Source organism: Suricata suricatta, chromosome 4 (genome assembly GCF_006229205.1).
Source record: "Suricata suricatta isolate VVHF042 chromosome 4, meerkat_22Aug2017_6uvM2_HiC, whole genome shotgun sequence".
Taxonomy (NCBI): Eukaryota; Metazoa; Chordata; class Mammalia; order Carnivora; family Herpestidae; genus Suricata; species Suricata suricatta.
The window spans coordinates 146169263-146186064 of record NC_043703.1 but is presented as its reverse complement, the minus strand read 5'-3'; the positions used below and the strand labels follow the sequence as shown (position 1 = coordinate 146186064).

At 48.4% G+C, this 16802-nt stretch overlaps 1 protein-coding gene across 5 annotated transcripts in view; it reads left to right on the top strand.

Annotated features, from left to right (window-relative positions):
* Window positions 1-16802, top strand: part of EFR3B (EFR3 homolog B) — an 86600-nt gene that overhangs the window by 34596 nt on the left and 35202 nt on the right. For 4 of the 5 annotated variants that reach the window (XM_029938188.1, XM_029938187.1, XM_029938185.1 and 1 more), the window contains exons 2-4: window positions 2795-2871; window positions 3850-3977; window positions 11686-11836. In XM_029938188.1, the coding sequence (XP_029794048.1) occupies window positions 2795-2871; window positions 3850-3977; window positions 11686-11836 (356 nt within the window). Of the gene's footprint in view, window positions 1-2794; window positions 2872-3105; window positions 3123-3849; window positions 3978-11685; window positions 11837-16802 lie in introns of those variants that run through there. The other variant, XM_029938189.1, reaches the window with a different exon arrangement.

Sequence of the window (16802 nt, the reverse complement as noted above, 5' to 3'; positions counted from 1 at the left end):
TGCCTTGAGTCTCACTCCTCAGGCTTTTGGATGTCCGCTGGCCTTGGTCACTGTTGCTGAGCAAGTGGTCAGTGAGGACAGCGTGGAGGAAAGCTCCACCAAGACGTACCAGCTGGCAGCTACAAAAGGGCTCGGCAGTTCTGGGTCTGGGGAGGTGGAGGGGAGGGCCATGCTGGTGAGCCTGCTCTAAGGGCTTTGCAGCTATCAACTCAATTTGGCCTCACAACAGCCTCATGCCACAAGCCCAGGACATTCATGCAGTGTCCTTAACTTGCTCAAGGTCACGCATCTGGGAAGCGGCAGGCGGTGCTGGGATTTGACCGGAAAAGCCATGCTGTTGACCACTTTGCGTCCTAAGCTCTCAAGGCATCTGAGGAGGAAGGAAAGCAAAACCAGACTAGGAAGAAGTCCTTGGATGGAAGTCAGGACGCACCCGGAGGCCATGGCGACTTTGCTGATAGGAGGCACCTGCTCTCCGCTGCAGTTCTCTGGGCCTCCTTATCTCCCTGTCTGGTGGGAAAGTGCCCTGGGGCCTTGGATCTGACTGGCTCCCAGCAGGGCCCTGTCTGGGGCTCCTCCAGGCCCCTGTGCACTCCAGGGAGAGGCCCGTGGGTCGGAGAAGGAAGCAGAAGGAATCCTGTGGCACTCCCCTTCTAGAACACAGGAGAGCAGGAGACCAAGCTGAACCAGCAGCCCTAGACCGAGACACTAGCGGGCCTGGCCCTGCTGCTGTAGTCAGGACCTGTAGGCCCCCTGGCTGTCCCTGCACAGAAGTTTCTATCCTGAGTGCCCAAATGGGTATGCACTCGACAAGTCAGTTTCTAACAACCGGGAGCTTGGCCTCTGTCCCGTGCAGGCCCTCCCTCATTGGCCTCTCAGAAATGTCCGAGGAAGGGACTGACACCGGGGCTTTTCAGCCCTAAGTTCTCTGCGTTGCTCTTTCCTCACTCCCTTGAAACACAAAGGGCCTGTGTCCCCGGGGGGTGAGGAAGGTGAGGGCACATCCTGGGGGCATCTTAGGAAGATGCGTGGGCAGAGGGTAGGGTGGCCGAAGCGGGGGAGGAGGACAGGTTTAAGTCCCGGGTTGGAGGCTGGAGACAGAGAACGCCACCCCGGGAGCTGCTCCGTAGTAAGAACTGACCCCGAGGCCTGGATACTCACACCTCCTCCCAGGCGTGGGCAGAGAGGGGACCAGAGACGCCAGGCCAGCCCAGCGAGCCCGAGCCTGGAGGGCCTGTCTCTGCTGTCCTGTCCCCAAGCAGGTGGGGGGCTGGGCTGCAGCCACCCGAAGCGTGGGCGAGGGGGCCATGAATCAGTCCTCCTTTGGGGTCCCCTTGGCACCCATTCCCTTGGATCCAAGTCACCCCTACAACCCAAATCTCTGCCTATTCTTCCTCCTGGCACTGCCGCCCCGCACCCCCTCCCAGTCAAAATTCCCAGAGAGCCACTTTCTCAGAGGCTGTGAAGCTCTTTGTGTGATTAAACTAATTCCCACTAAAGTAAGTCATTCTTTTCTGAATGACCAATAGGCTTGATCCTTCCAGAGTGCATTTGCATTTCAACTGGAGTTTGTACAAGCAGAATTAAGCATTAATTAGTAGAATGAGGGAGAAATTATTGGGGGGGGGTGGACTTTCCCAGGCCCTTCCCTGCCCTCCCCCCCTTCCCCTCCAGAGTACCCACTCCCCCCACGGGACAGTGAGAGGTGCGGCTGGGATGTGAAAGGAGAGATCCTTGCAGCCAGAGGAAGGTTGAACAGCGTTGGTTCCCAGATGGTTCCATTTCCTTTGTCTGCTGAAAACTTTTTATGATCCAAAGTCAGCTTTTCATTTTCCCAAGGTCTGTTCTCTGATTGCTGATTTCCTCGAACCATCATTTCACAGCAGCAAAAGACAAAGAAAGAGGGCATATCAGACAGTCTTCTAAATGGAATAGATTCGGCTTTCTACAAATGTACCATATTGTTCTTAGTCTTTTGTTTTGCCACAGACTGGTGAACGCTTCACGGGGTGGGGGGGGGGGCTGGCATGTGGGACCACCGCCTGGCTGGCCCCCGAGTCCCCGCCCCAGCTGGAAACACTGTGGTTTCCACACACCGCAGTACACCCACATTAAAGATGCATTTTCAGATGTTAATAATTAATGGTAACGTTAATTTATCATAGTTTCTTCTAACCTTCTATGATGGAACCGGCCCCAGGGGACAGAATGGTAGAGGAGATTGGGGAGCAGAGAATATAAGAAGTGGGGAGTCAATGGGGGGCCCTGGGAGGAACGAGCACTCCTCCAGGCTGTTTCCACCTTCCCAGGAGGCCAGGGAGATTCTTGGGCTGTAGGAGGTAGGTTTATAGCGCTGCCTGAGAGAGAGACTGAGAGAGAGAGATTGAGAGAGAGAGAGAGAGAGAGAGAGCCCATGTGCGCGCAGCCACCTGCATACAGGGCACCAGGAAATCTGTAGGGTAGCACCTGACCCTAGGTAAGCTCCCACCCCTCAGAATGCTCCCCCGCGGCCTGGCAGCGTAACCAGTGCTGGTGTGCTGGCATCACGTCCGCTGAGGCCACTGCCCTTGACCCCCACCCCCCCCCCAGCAAAAGACCCAAACCAGAAAAGGCAAAGGTTCGGAATGTGTGCAAGTCGGGGGAGACGCCCGCCCAGGGGCCCTGGCACTCTGGGGGAAGGACCTTTCTGTTTTCCATCCGCGTCTGGCTCCTTACAAGCCCCTTGGCCTGGTTCCCAGCCCCCTCAGCCTGCCTGGGAGGCCCCGCTCACGCGTTTCTCTGGTCGCCATTGCAGGTGTGTGCGGCTGCTGTGGCGCTCTGCGCCCCCGGTACAAGAGGCTGGTTGACAACATCTTCCCTGAGGATCCGGAGGTGGGTGCTGCCTCTGCCCGGCTTCCCCTCCTGCTGGCTCACCCCCGCCAGGGCTGCAGGGGGGAGGCAGGTCTCCTCGACCCCTCCGCTGGGCCTGCTCAGACCCTGGTCAGTGGGGAGAGGCGGCCAGGGACCTGCCAGCAGGCGAGATCTGGATGTTTCTGAGACATCTTTCCCCGCCCACACCTCTCTGAGTGATGGTTCCTTGAACTGCTAACCCCCTTGAAGCTACTATTTCTCTGCCGTTTAGTGTGAGTGTTTCCGTTTTGGGTTTTGGCTCAGGAGCCTGTGTCTTCTCTGTGGCTCCCTCTGGTACCTGTCAGGTGGTCTGGGTGTAAGCACACGGAGCGGGTGGGGAGGTGCTGGCCTGTTGGCTTCCAAGCCGCCACTCCCCACTCAGGCTGCATTACGGGATGCGTGGTTTGGGAAATGTCAGGATCTGATATTCTTGACTTGCTCTCTGGAAATCAGTGACAGCTTCTTGACGGATGGTGGAAGGGTCACATTTCCAGCCTCCTCTGGAGAATTCTCTCCCTAGCTGCGGCTAAGCTGCCCTTCTTCCTAGTCATGTCTTGGTGCTGGATATCAGCGTATTTTAATTCTGAGTTGCTTCCAAGGAAGCCTTGTTATTCACACGCACACGTATGTATACACACTTATACACACACGTGCGTATTTATACATTCATGTATACATATATACACATGCACTTGCAGACACATGCATACACACATATGTACGCTTATACCACCATTCTCATTTATAGTTGGCATACTTTGGGCTAAGTTGTGAGTTCCTGGAAGGCAGGAACCTTACCTTCATCATCTCTGTATCCCTGAAACCCACCTGGGGAGTTTGTCACACATATAATGGCATTCTGCTACATGATGATGAAATTGACACATTATTTACTTTGAGACTTGAATCCTTCTAGCCATGGAATGGCCACGGTGAGACGTGAGGGCCTGTCTTTTGCAGGATGGCTTGGTGAAGACCAACATGGAGAAGCTGACCTTCTACGCCCTTTCAGCTCCAGAAAAGCTGGACCGAATTGGCGCCTACCTCTCCGAGAGGCTCATCCGCGATGTGGGCCGTCATCGATATGGGTAAGATGTGTGAGAGAGTGAGACAGATACTTTCAGAAATGGTAGTGTATTTTTAAAGCAAAGTGCAAGGTCCTTTTATGGAAATGATGGTAGACTGGGTGATTGAAGACCGAGAAAAAGGGACCTGGGGCTGAGGGATGAGCTGCATGGGTTCTCCCAATGGCAGGGCAAAATTTGATGCTATTGCCAAGATGTGGGAGGAGGGGATTTTGGCTTCCCAGGAGCACCTCTTTTAGCATCCATGTGCCCCTTTTAGCATCCAGAAGCCCTCATCCACAGTCTGGGGCCTTGAAAAGTCAGTCTAGTCCAGAATGTTCCATTATTCTTATCCAACTGACCAACCTACTGTCTTAAACACCATCTACATTCTAGTGAAAAGGCAAGGTTAGGGGTAATTTATCCATTAAAAATACACTTAAATGAAATATTTATCAATCTTCTGAGACGGAAAGACTTGCTATGTTTAGAAGATAAAAGAAATCTTAAATGAAAATGACCAATAGATTTAACTGTTTAAAAATTTAAATATTTTGACATCAACAAAGAAACCAAAAATGTAAAGGCAAGCAACGAAAGGAAGTGCATTGAAAGAATAAGACAAAGGGTTCAAACTCGTACTATTAGCAGCAAATAACAGATGGTGGGGACGCTGAGACGCTCAAAAATGTGAAGCAATGGCCCCCCAAAACCAGCCCACAGAGGAGGAAATAGGAACAGTAATATTCAATACATTTATAATCAAAGATGTCCTTGAAATACTAAGATACCATCTTCCCTTACAAACTGATGCGAAAGTATTTCCAGTCTTACCCAAAGAATGGCAACGTGAGAGGCAGTTTCAGACTTTTCTAGAATGAGTATGAATTGACTGAACCTCTTTAGAAGGTAATTTTGAAATATAGGTCAAATCTTCAAGAACATTTATGCCCTTTGACCCAGTAAATTCCTTTTCTATTCTTGTATCCCAAGAAATCAATCTTAAGTTATAAACTAGTTTTACACAGAGAGATATTCATTAGAGTGTTTTTTACAGGAGGGAAATCATGGAAATTAATGTCTGACAAGAGGGAAATAGTTTAGTAAATTGCGATGTTTATCATTTGGTGAAATATGATCTATTCAATGAAAATGATGTTTATAAACACGTTTTCTGTATAATAATGAAAATGCCATAGGTAAATGAAAAATAGAATACATAATTATGTATCCAGTGCTTTATGATTAAGCTAAAGAATAAACAGAAACAAATCTCAATGCCTAGAAAATATAGTAAAAACAAATATGCCATAAGTTTTTGAGCAGTGTGACTGGGTTTGTGTGTGTGTGTGTGTGTGTGAGTGAGCTTTGTTTTGTTTCTTATCTACCTTTTTTGTGTGTTTCCTAAATATTCTCTATTGAGCATGTGTTACTTTCCAATGAAAAAAGTGATCAGAGGACCCCCCCCCACACACATCACAGTTTGGAGCAAAGCTGCATGTAAGAGAACCCAAAGATGTCCCTGGTGATGGGGCAAAGGATGGAGTCGATCCATGGGGCACCTGGGTGACTCATTCAGTTAAGCATCTGACTTTGGCTCAGGTCATGATCTGGAGGTTTATGAGTTCAAGCCCCACGTCAGGCTCTGTGCTGACAGCTCAGAGCCTGGAGCCTGCTTTGAATTCTGTGTCTCCCTTTCTCTCTGCTCTTTCCCCATAGACATTAAAAAAAAAAAAGATGGGGTAGATCCAGGGCAGTTGTTCATGAGTTCTATTGCTTCTATTCTCCACAAAGCCTGTCCTGTACTTTCCTCCGCTTCTACCTTTCTCCTGTTACAGACTCCAGATTATGGCAGCATTAGAAATTGTCTCCCTGCCCCGTCCTTCCTGTTCTGGTCCTTCCAGTCTAGGACTGCTAGCTCCAATCTCCAAAACACAGCCCTGAAGCCATCCTTTCCTGGCTCCTTTAGAATAAAATCCAAGCTCCTCAGCTTGACCTCCGGGGGCTTCTAAACCTGATCCTAACTCACCGCTCCGCCAGCCGTGCCCACCGCACCTGCCCTGCCCCATGCCATGCCAACTGGCTGACACCCGCCCTGGCTCTCTGGGCCTCACAATGCTGGCTGCAGTGCTCTCTGCCCTTGACCCTTGTCATGGGCCCCCACCACTGCCCATCAGCCCTACTCGCCAAGGCCCCTTCTTCCTGGTGGAGCCAGAGCAAGAACTGGAGTGAAAAGGTTTACGTTGTGCTGATGGGGTACAGTCGTCCAACCTCTGCAGGACTCACCAGCAAATCTGAAATCAAGCTATCCCGAGGATAAGAGCAAGACCAGAAACAGTACATTTCTATCATCATTTTATAAAATAAAAGTAGGCTACACACTCAATAGAAAGGGCACAAATATGCTGTACATGCTGATTATATAAATCGCCTTGACATATGATAAAGCACGCTCAGGCAAGTAAAAATGACTTTCTCCTGGATTGAACCTAAAACTAATATGCTAGCAATAACATTAAACATTTAGTACTAATTTTATCTGCCCTCTCTGCAGTGGTGGTTCTTTCGATAAAAATGTAGCCCACACAAGCCGCTTAGAATCATTCCACTGCCCTGAGGACTACAATTCAAAACTGGTATCGTTCTGTTAAAAATAGGCATTGCGACATCTAAGTAAAGGCTTGAACGCCTCGCTGGAAGCTTTGATCATAAACATTTGGAGAAGAAAAATCTGTTGGATCTGATCTCCTATTCTCTCTCCTTGCCCGCCCCGTCTTTCCCTACCCAATGCCACACTCATCATCATCATCTTCCTTGTCATTAGCGTCTTCCTGATGGCAGCTTTGGAAGAGCAAAATATTTGCACACAGACAGTCTGAGGGGTCGTGTCTCCCTGTCATCATGCAGGTGTCTGTGTTTACTGTTTGATTCTACGGACACAAACCTTGGGTCTTCGACCCAGACCCAGAACCACCCCCTTCTACCCTACGGCCTCCCCGCTTTACCACCCCACTTCAGTTGTGTGTGATCACTGCCTTAACACATTTAGCATCAGGGGTGGTAATCAAATGTGGGCAGAGACGGGATAAGGTGTGAATCCCAAGGTGCTGCTCATTGATGTGAACGATGATGGGCAGAGATATGCAGAGCACAAAAAGTGAGAATTCCTCCTGTTTTTCTCCTTCTTCATTGTGCATGTCCCTTCCCCTTCAGCCCTGGTGCTAGAACGCCCCCAGGAACCGGAAAAGCAAGCCGGGTTAATGACAGTGCTTCGTGAGTCTCGGGGTCCGGTGAGCTCTGACCACGTACAGAGTGCTGTGTTGGATTCTGTCAGGTCCCCCTGGTGCCTGCAGCCCTGGAAGGTGGTGATGGCTGTGCCAAAGAGGGACGGGCTACTGCCTGAGGAGTTTGGCCCAGGAGCTGGTCTGGTGGGACTCCTAAGAGATGCACACTTCCCAGAGGGACCCTGATGTGATTGAAGGCCGGGACTGAGCCCTTAGGCAGAGAAATTGCAGATTCTTACTAGCCGGGGAGGTGCATCCTTCCCTCCCACAGCTGAGGTCAGCCCCTGCTTTTGAGAAACCCAGAAATTTCTGTCCAGGAATGGGACTGAGCAAGCACCTTCCAACTGTCTAGAATAGAGGTTCTTGGTCAAGGCGGCTGCTTTTTGAGTGATTCTTGGGCAAAGACTGGATCTGCTAAAGCTGTCCCTTCTCTCTTACCTGCCAGTCTTCATCTCTGACCTTTCATCTGCCTTTCCTCTTGAACCACACCTGGTTCCCAGGCTCTATGTAGTTGCTCCTTCTTGCTTGAGCACAAGGTGTTCGTGCAGAACCAGCTGCCCCTTCTGGAATTCAATAGGAGATACTTCTCGCCTCATCCCCTGGATGTTTTCTTCTGGTGTTATAACTCACCTCCTGCCGTGGCCCTTGCCCCAGACTTCCTGTTATAACTTCCCAGGTGTCCTCTCCTGGTGTCGCTTGCTGCCCTTGAACCCAATTCTATCCCAGACTGCTTGGGCTCTGCCTTCCTTCCCTGTTGGGAAGCCCTCCTAGTACATCCAGGATGCTTGCTTATCCCCTGCTGCTCTTGTCTGTACCTCGGGCTCCTGCAGCGAGCTCGTCCTCGCTAGCACCTTGCTGCCTTTCCTGCTCCCAGTACTCAGACCAGTTCAGTTTCCCAGATGTTTTATTACACTGGATTCCTTCCACCGAGTACAGATCACCCAGCCTGTCTGGCCCTGGCCCTGTTGAGCAGACATCACCCTGGGAAGCGCACACTCCATTCTTTTGAGAGTATAGGCCCCACCACAGGACATACCCAGGAAAGTTATGGTAAGGTAGGACCAATGCAGAGAGCCTTGCCCTGGGAGGTTCTAAGGTTGCTTTGACTTCTAATCTTCTAAGATGCTTTGAAAAGTTCAAGTTCATAGTTGTAATCCTTCCATCCTTAGTATGGAGGTCCAAGAGGGGGAACAAAGAATGGTATACAAAGAACTGGGCCTTAAACTTCTTGACTTTTCAGTTTCTCTTCTACCATAATTCCCAGTTTCCATCAAAATCTCTGCTCCTGGTTAGTAGCCAATTTCTTTTTAATTTTTATTTTTTTTATCCATTCATTCATTGGTTTTGGTAGCAAAGGATGGTTTTATTCCTTTTTAGGATTTTCTGGGAATTTTTTTACAGGAAAAGGAAAAGCAGTGATCTAAACTCTGGAATTTGGGAGGCCTTCTAGTTTCTTCTCTTGCCAAACCCCACCCCACCTCTTCCTTTCCCTCATTTGAACTCTGTGAACTCACGGTGAAGCCTTTCCTACATAGGATGCTGGGGTGATTCATGGGAGAAAAGAACTCTACTATGTTTGCCTGCCTGTCCCACCTGCCATATTGGGTCACTCAAATGTGACTGGGTTTGTCTGTGAGGGAGCCTGTCTCTTTTGGAAGGACGTTGCTTCACTGATGGGCACAGCCGACCTGAAACACGCGGAGACCGTCTGTAAGGCATGGCAGCTGTCCTGGACTGTGTCTACTTCAGCCTCTGAAGAGCCAGAAAAGGCCAGTACACACACACACACACACACATACACACACACACACACACACACACACACACACACACACACACACACCCGCCACCCCAGCAGGAAATGGTGGTCCTGGTTCATCCGAAGGAGCTCAAAGACCCAATGCTGGCTTTGTATTTGAAAGACATTGCTGTAAATAAGAGAATGGCCTGATGCATTTGTAAATGTGCCCGGAGATAACTATGTAATAGCATTGAATGATATTAAATAATGATTTAATAAGAGTGTACTCAATTCACCTAACATTTTTAAAAAGTGGTCAGGATAATGTCAGAGAGGCTGTTTTTCTTATGATTGCTCAATATAGAAGTAAGCTCAAAGGTACCTATGAAGTGGTATCTGACATCTTTAAAAAATAATTTAGGAGACACCATGACCGCTTGCTGTTACTTTGCATGTTTGGATTTGCAAAGCTGGCTCCCGTGCAAGGCAGTTTGGACACACGATGTCTGAAACTGAACGACAGCCATGAGAAGCACTGTGCACCTTGCGTCCTGGCCTCTTTGCACCTCCAGAACTCACCTGTCATCATGCTTCCTGTGCCTGCTTTTTATTTAACCATCCTTTGTTTTAAAAAGAAGACAAATAGGAGAAAGGAAGGAAAAATAAGATAAAAATAGAGAGCAAGGCAAACCATACAAGATGGGACTCTTTTTTTTCATATTTTTAATGTTTTTAATTTATTTTTGAGAGAGAGAGACAGGGTACAAGCAGGGGAGGGGTAGAGAGAGAGGGAGACACAAAATCTGAAGCAGGCTCCAGGCTCTGAGCTATCAGCACAGAGCCCAACATGGGACTTGAACCCACAAACCACAAGATCATAATCTGAGTCAAAGACAGATGCCCAAGCAACTTAGCCACCCAGGCACCCCTTAATGCACCGTTTTAGTCATGTAGCCTGACCTAGCAGCAGAAGGGGCTGGGAGGTCGTCCTGATGAGCAAACCACAAGCTTAGTTAAAATTCAAAATTACTAGGGAAGGGGCGCCTGGGTGGCTCGGTCGGTTAAGCTCTGACTTCAGCTCAGGTCATGATCTCACGGTTGGTGGGTTTGAGCCCCACGTCAGGCTCTGTGCTGAATGCTTGCTCAGACCCTGGAGCCTGCTTCAGATTCGATGTCTCCTTCTCTCTTGGACCCTCCCCACTCATGCTTTGTCTCACTCTATCTCTCAAAAAACCAAAAAAATGTATAAAATTTTTTTAAAAATAAATAATAAATAAATTACTAGGGAAAAAGAGGAGAAAGGGATTCCAGGGAAAACTCATAAGATTCTGCCTCAGAAACCTAACCTCCTAAAGAAAACTACAAGGATTTTAACTAGAATAATTTCGGGCAGATTTGCAGCAGCTTCCTCAATAGAATTTAAACGATAACCTTTCCCAATAAAGGTCTACTCTGTTTTCTTTAGTATGCAAGGGCCTTGTAAGTGGGGCATGCACGCTTCATGTTGTGTCTTACTTGACCGTAGGCTCCTGTCATCGCTGTGGAACTAATGTCGGGTTTGGGCTCAGACGTGCCCTCCTAATTCTTAGCAGGAATTTGAGTCGCAGCATCTTTCTGGGGATTCAAGAGAGGGGTTGAAGAAGACAACCCCCAGAATAATTGGGGGTTGTCCTGTGAAGACTAGTTTGGGGAGGATTGGGTATTTCGAGCATAGTGAAGAGCAAGAAATAGAACATTGCTGAATTCAGGTGATTGAAGGGCTTAGCCCTCTTTTTTAACTTCTCCCGAAAGTAGAATTATAAAGAATAAAGATATCAAGGTTTAGCTTGAAATATAAAGAAGTTTTAATTTAGTTGTCAAAAAAAAAAAACAGAAAACAAAAACGGGACGGGCTGACTTACCTAGTATGACCATTCATCATTGGATCATGAGTATTTCTGGTTTCAGGAGATACTCACTCAGGCTTTAGACTTCAGAAGAATTAAGTAGTTAGGGCCTTAGAGTTGGCCTAGAACATCGCCTTCATTAGGTACAGTATGCATTACCTAAATATGGTAATGCCATCAACCTTATTGTGTGAGGACCATAGGCTTCTTCAAACATAATGCCTGCAGGTTTTATATTACTTAACCTTGCAGTTGACTGGCCCTCAGGCCCATCTCAGACTCTTCATAAATGGTCTTCTGAAAGTTCTTCTCTTCCTCCACTAGAGCCATCTCTCTCCTTCTTTGGAACCTTGTGAGATGTCCTGCAGGATTTTCTTGTCGTGTTTCTTACTTTCCTTTTAAAGGAGATACCTTTGTGTTTATCTTGTCCATCCAACTCCAGGCACCTTATACCCCTGCACTGACTAAGACAGAGCTTTCCCCCTGCGGGTGCTCAGCATACCCCTCCTGACCTTGGATCAAGTGATCCTCTGATCTCACTGGGTTTGCCCTTCTGAGCATCACTTCTTTCTGCGTGTATCTCCTCAAGACTTGGTACACTTCATCTGTTCTCATGTTCTTCATCTGTAGAAGGAGGGCCTGGGGAATCTGGTCTCAGGGCTCCCTTCCGGCTCTCATCCCTTCTGACCCCTGTGTCGGGCTGGCGTGGGCACTGACTGGAATGGCTGTGCAGATGTTGGCAGCCATGGAAGAGCCTCATTACCCAGAGGCTGTCCAGGTGGAATGAGCATGAGGTCGAGTGACGGCGCTGCTTTCTCCAGGTACGTGTGTATCGCCATGGAGGCCCTGGACCAGCTGCTCATGGCCTGCCACTGTCAGAGCATCAACCTCTTCGTGGAGAGTTTCCTTAAGATGGTGGCCAAGCTACTGGAGTCGGAGAAGCCCAACCTGCAGATCCTCGGCACCAACTCGGTAAGGAGCTGCCTGGAGGCCTTGGAGTGGGGAGTGGGGGGCACGGCGGTGGGGCACGGAGGATGTCTGGGTCAGCATTGTTATCGGCCATTCCTGTTTGGCTTCCAACCCTAAGTACAACTCACCTCTTAGTGTCTGTCCCTCTTCACATGAATAAAGGAGTATCTGTGGGTTTTTGAAAAAAAATTTAAACAAATATATAAGAAATAAAATAAATTAAAAAAATAAAAAACCCCCATAGCCAGGCATAGGGTTCAGTGGTTTTTAATATGTTCACATGTTTTGCAACTACCACCACTATCTACTATATTTATCTTTAGATCCGTGATCGTCAAGCTTTTGTTTAGTAATGGATTTTCCCCTGAAGTGATTTTAAGTGGAGCCCCAGTGGATATACAAATAGATGGAAAGGGAGCCATTCCTTTGAGGGCAGGGGGTGACCTTGTGCTTGACCCCTGGCTCCACAGGGCATACGTTGAAAGCTGTCCCGCTTGTCCTTCTTTCAAAGAAGCAGAGGACAGAGGCATCAGGTAAGTGGAAAGACCGTGCGGAAGCAGGAGACAGGGCTTCTGGCTCAGTTCTGCCCTTACCTAGCCGGGTGACTTTGAATGGGTTCTCTTTTATGGACCTGTCTTTTCATCCAGACTATGAGCCGATTGAACTTGGTCCAAGCTCCGTGATGCTGATCTCTGTACAGGTGTCTCCTATCGTGAGTGGTTATGGTTTGGGAAGAGGAGGGCTATTAGATGCGTCGAGAACTCCCCGCTTCATATTTACCGGGATGCGCTCGAGCACCCTGGTGCTTTCCTTCCATGTCTTGCCCTCCAGCACCTCCTCCCCTTCAGTGCCTGCTTTCAGTTCCAGGTCCACAGGTAGCCCCGAGAGGCCCCTGTTTTACAGATATCACCAAAGAAAAGCTAAAGGTTTGCCTTTTAGCATTCCCAGCCTGACTTTTCCGACTTTTTATTGCATGGATCACAACGGCTTTCCTGCTCTTCCTAAGCTGATTTAACCAGAAGAAGATAGCCTTTAAATTTTAATTTTAAGGACCCAAAGTAGCAACTATTTCCCTTCCCTTTCCTCTCTTGGTGAGCCAGCTGCCTTTGACAAATTACATATACAGTAGCTGAGGGTGAAGTCTTTTGTCAAGTTGCCCTGGCAACAGCTTCAGATACTGTTTCATTTGCCCTGTTTAAGATAACTATAGTCTAGGAGAGAACATGTGAATGGAAAATAGACCAGTCATCAGGCCCTGGGCAGGCGATTTGTGAGCTCCAGCCTTGTAAATCCCTAGATTCCCATCACTGCGAGTCGGTGCATCGGCGACAGGAGGGTGGGTATTGATTCCTGCCCTGCGGACGATCAAGGTTATATAAGGACAGGCAATCGTGAGCAAGTTAAGTCAAATAAGTCAAGGCTAACTTCGGAGGCAGCTCTTGCCAGCGCCGTCGCTCCTGCACATGCTCTTTCCAGCTCTCAAAGCCGGGGGGCCTCCACGAGCCTCCCCAAGAACAGTGTCCTTGCGCTCCTCATCCTCTTAGAACCGCCACCATGCTAGCACTCAGTCAGTCCTGGCACATTAATATATGCTCAACATCACAAATCACTAGGGAAATACAAGTCAAAACCACAGTGAGATTCCACCTCACACCCACTAGGATGGCTTTAAAAAAATAAACCAAAAAACTATAAATGACAAGTATGTGTAAGCAAGAATGTGTAGAAATCGAGACCCTCATACATCGCTAGTGGAAATGTAAAGTGGTGTAATCACTGTGGAAAACAGTGTAGAGGGTCTTCAGAAAGTTAAGCAGAATTACCGTATGACTCAGCAATTCTTCCTAAGTTTGTACCCCAAAGAATTGAAAACAGATACTCAAATACTTGTGTACAAATGTTCACAGAAGCACTATTCACAATAGCCAAAAGATGGACACAACCCAGAAGGTCACATATGTGGAATGTATATGAGCTGTCCAGTCTAGGTAAGTGCGTAGATACAGAAAGCAGAATAGTGGTGGCCTGGGGCTGGGGAAAGGGGCGGGGGAGTGACTGCACAGTGGGTACAGGGTTTCCTTGGGGATGATGAAATGCTTTCGCTGCATAACGTGAATGTATTAAATGCCACTGAATTGTGCACTGTAAGAGAGTTAACTTTATGTTTTGTAAATTTTACCTGAATTTTATATTTAAAAAAATGTTTTTTAATGTTTATTTTTGAGAGAGACAGAGCACGAGTGAGAGAGGGGCAGAGAGAGAGGGAGATACAGAATCTGAAGAAGGCTCCAGGCTCTGAGCTGTCAGCACAGAGCCCGATGTGGGGCTTGAACTCAAAAATGGTGAGATCATGATGTGAGCCAAAGTTGCCGCTTAACAGACTGAGCCACTCAGGTGCCCCTACCTGAATTTTTTAAAACTGCACTTTCAGCCCTGAGCAGCCGAAGGTCAATGGCACCTAGGCACTGGTGTTTTCACAGTGCCGGCCCCGCAGGTCAAGAGCACTGAGGTGCACCAGGGAAGGGCTCCTTCCGTGCTGGAGGAGTCCAGGAGCCCAGAGCCCTCTTCCTTCAGGGAGGCAGAGCTACTGCTCTGCTTTGCTCCGTCCTTCCTGTCTCGCCCTCTCGCTGGCCCCGTCCAGATCTCACCTCCATGATGCCTTTCTTTCTCTCCAGGGCTCAGCTGCCTCTGGGGTTCCCTTTCTTTGACTGGCTCCTGGACCCAGAGGGAGCATCAGGCCTTCCACCGGCCTTTACCTCTCTGTCCTGCAGTCCCTCCCCTCCCCCAATGCCCCAGCGCATCCAAAAACCACAGGTGTGCGGATCAGGACCTTTGCAGATACATGCTTCACGGTTTTATGTGGGCTTTCAGCCTGGCTCCTTAGTGCATTTTTGGACCGCCGCCCTCAGTCACCCCTTCAGTGGTCTCTACAAGCCGATTTTTTTTCTCAAATCCCTTCCATGTCTGCTTCCTCCGTGTCAGAAGCAGCCTTGCCTTCTGCCCCCTGAGAAAATAGGTGGGGATCCCTCAACTTCCTGCGTCCCCCCTCCTCTCCAAAACACGCTCATCCAGTCTGGACCCTTCCTGGGTCCATTTTCTCTCTCTCCTCCGTATCTCTGTCCTTTCTCATTTTCCTGGTTCCTTCTCTCAATCGAAATGTGAGTTCAGGTCTCTTCCAGTGTAAATATAAACAAAGCCAATAAATAAACAAACTAAGAAGAAAAACAAAACCCAAGACAATACGTTCTACATAATTGCAAAATACCTTTCGGTCACCTGACAAAATTAGCCATCATTCCCTGATATATTTTTAATATTTAGTGCATATCCAAATTTCCCTAATAGCTCCCAAATTATCTTTTATTGGTATCTTTCAAATCGGGATTCAATAAAGATAATGCATTCACTTAGTTTTCTGTGCCCCAGCCGTCCCCTGCCCATCTTTGCTTTACATGATGCTGAGATCAGGTTAGATGCGCTCCCCCACATTCTGGGTTTGCTGGCCATTTACTTGTGGCCTCATTTATTCTGCCCTCTTGTCACCTACACTGCCAGCAACCCGGAATTACAACAGGAACACGGATGTTTGGTGTCTCGCTTTTTTTGTGGATGCTGCGTGCCATCCCAGGTCAGGGTGGTGATGGCCAGTATTCTCCATTATATTTATTTATTTAATGTTTATTTGTTTTTGAGAGAGACAGAATGTGAGTGCCGGAGGGGCATAGAGAGAGACACACGCACAGAATCAGAAGCAGGCTCCAGGCTCTGAGCTGTCAGCACAGAGCCAGACGTGGGGTTCGAACCCACAGACCATGAGATCATGACCCCAGTCCAAGTCATTTGCCCAACAACTAAGTCACCCAGGCACCCCAGTTCTCTCCATTTTAAAAGTATCTTTTGGGGGCATATGGGTGGCTCATCTGGTTGAGCATCTGACTCTCACTTTTTTTATTAATGTTTATTTTTGAGAGAGAGAGAGAGAGACAGAGTATGAGCAGGAAAGGGGCAGAGAGAGGGAGACACAGAATCTGAAGCAGGCTTCACGCTCTGAGCTGTCAGCACAGAGCCTGACGTGGGGCTTGAACCCACAAACTGTGAGATCATGACCTAAGCTGAACTCAGATGCTTCACCAACTGAGCCACCCAAGCACCCCGAGCATCTGACTCTTGATTTCAGCTCAAGTCATGATCTCAAGGTTCATAGGTTTGAGCCCTGCATCAGGCTCTGTGTTGACAGTGTGGAATCTGCTTGGGATTCCCTCTCTCTTCCTCTCTCTCTGCCCCTTCCTGACTCACGGGAGTATGCGCCCACACGCACTCTCTCTCACTCTAAAAAGAGGATAAAATAAATAAACATTAACAAAAATTTTAAGTACATGTTTTGTCTTTGCCATGAGAAATCTGTGGAAACCAGGCAAGTAACGCCTTCCGCACCCGTCTCTCCGCTGATGTTTTATCTCTGATAGAATTTCTCCCTGTTGACTCCACCTCTCAGGCTCCCTGGACATCCTGGTCCCATCACCCCGGCTCCTCCCCCCTAGTTCATCCTTCTTAGTTTCTGTAGTTGGATAAATAATGGGCCTCCAAGGATATCCACGCTCTAGACCTGTGAACGTTACCTGAAATGGCCAAAGGGATTTTGCAGATAATAAATCAGGCCGAGGATCTTGAGATCGGGGTTATCCAGGTGCATCTGATGTAACCACAGGGATGCTTATAGGTGGGAGGCAGGAGGGTCAGAGTCAGACAGAAGGTGCAATTATGATGAAAGCAGAGGAACAGAGAGAAAGATTTAAAATGCTACTCCACCGGCCTTGAGGATGGAGGAAGGCGGCCATGAGCCAAAGGATGTAGGTGGATGTAGGTGTAGCCTCTGGAAGCTAAAAAAGGCCAGGAAATGCTCTCCTGAAGCCTCTCGAGAAGGCACACAGCCTTTCAGACCTGTTTTAGACTTCTGATCTCCAGAACC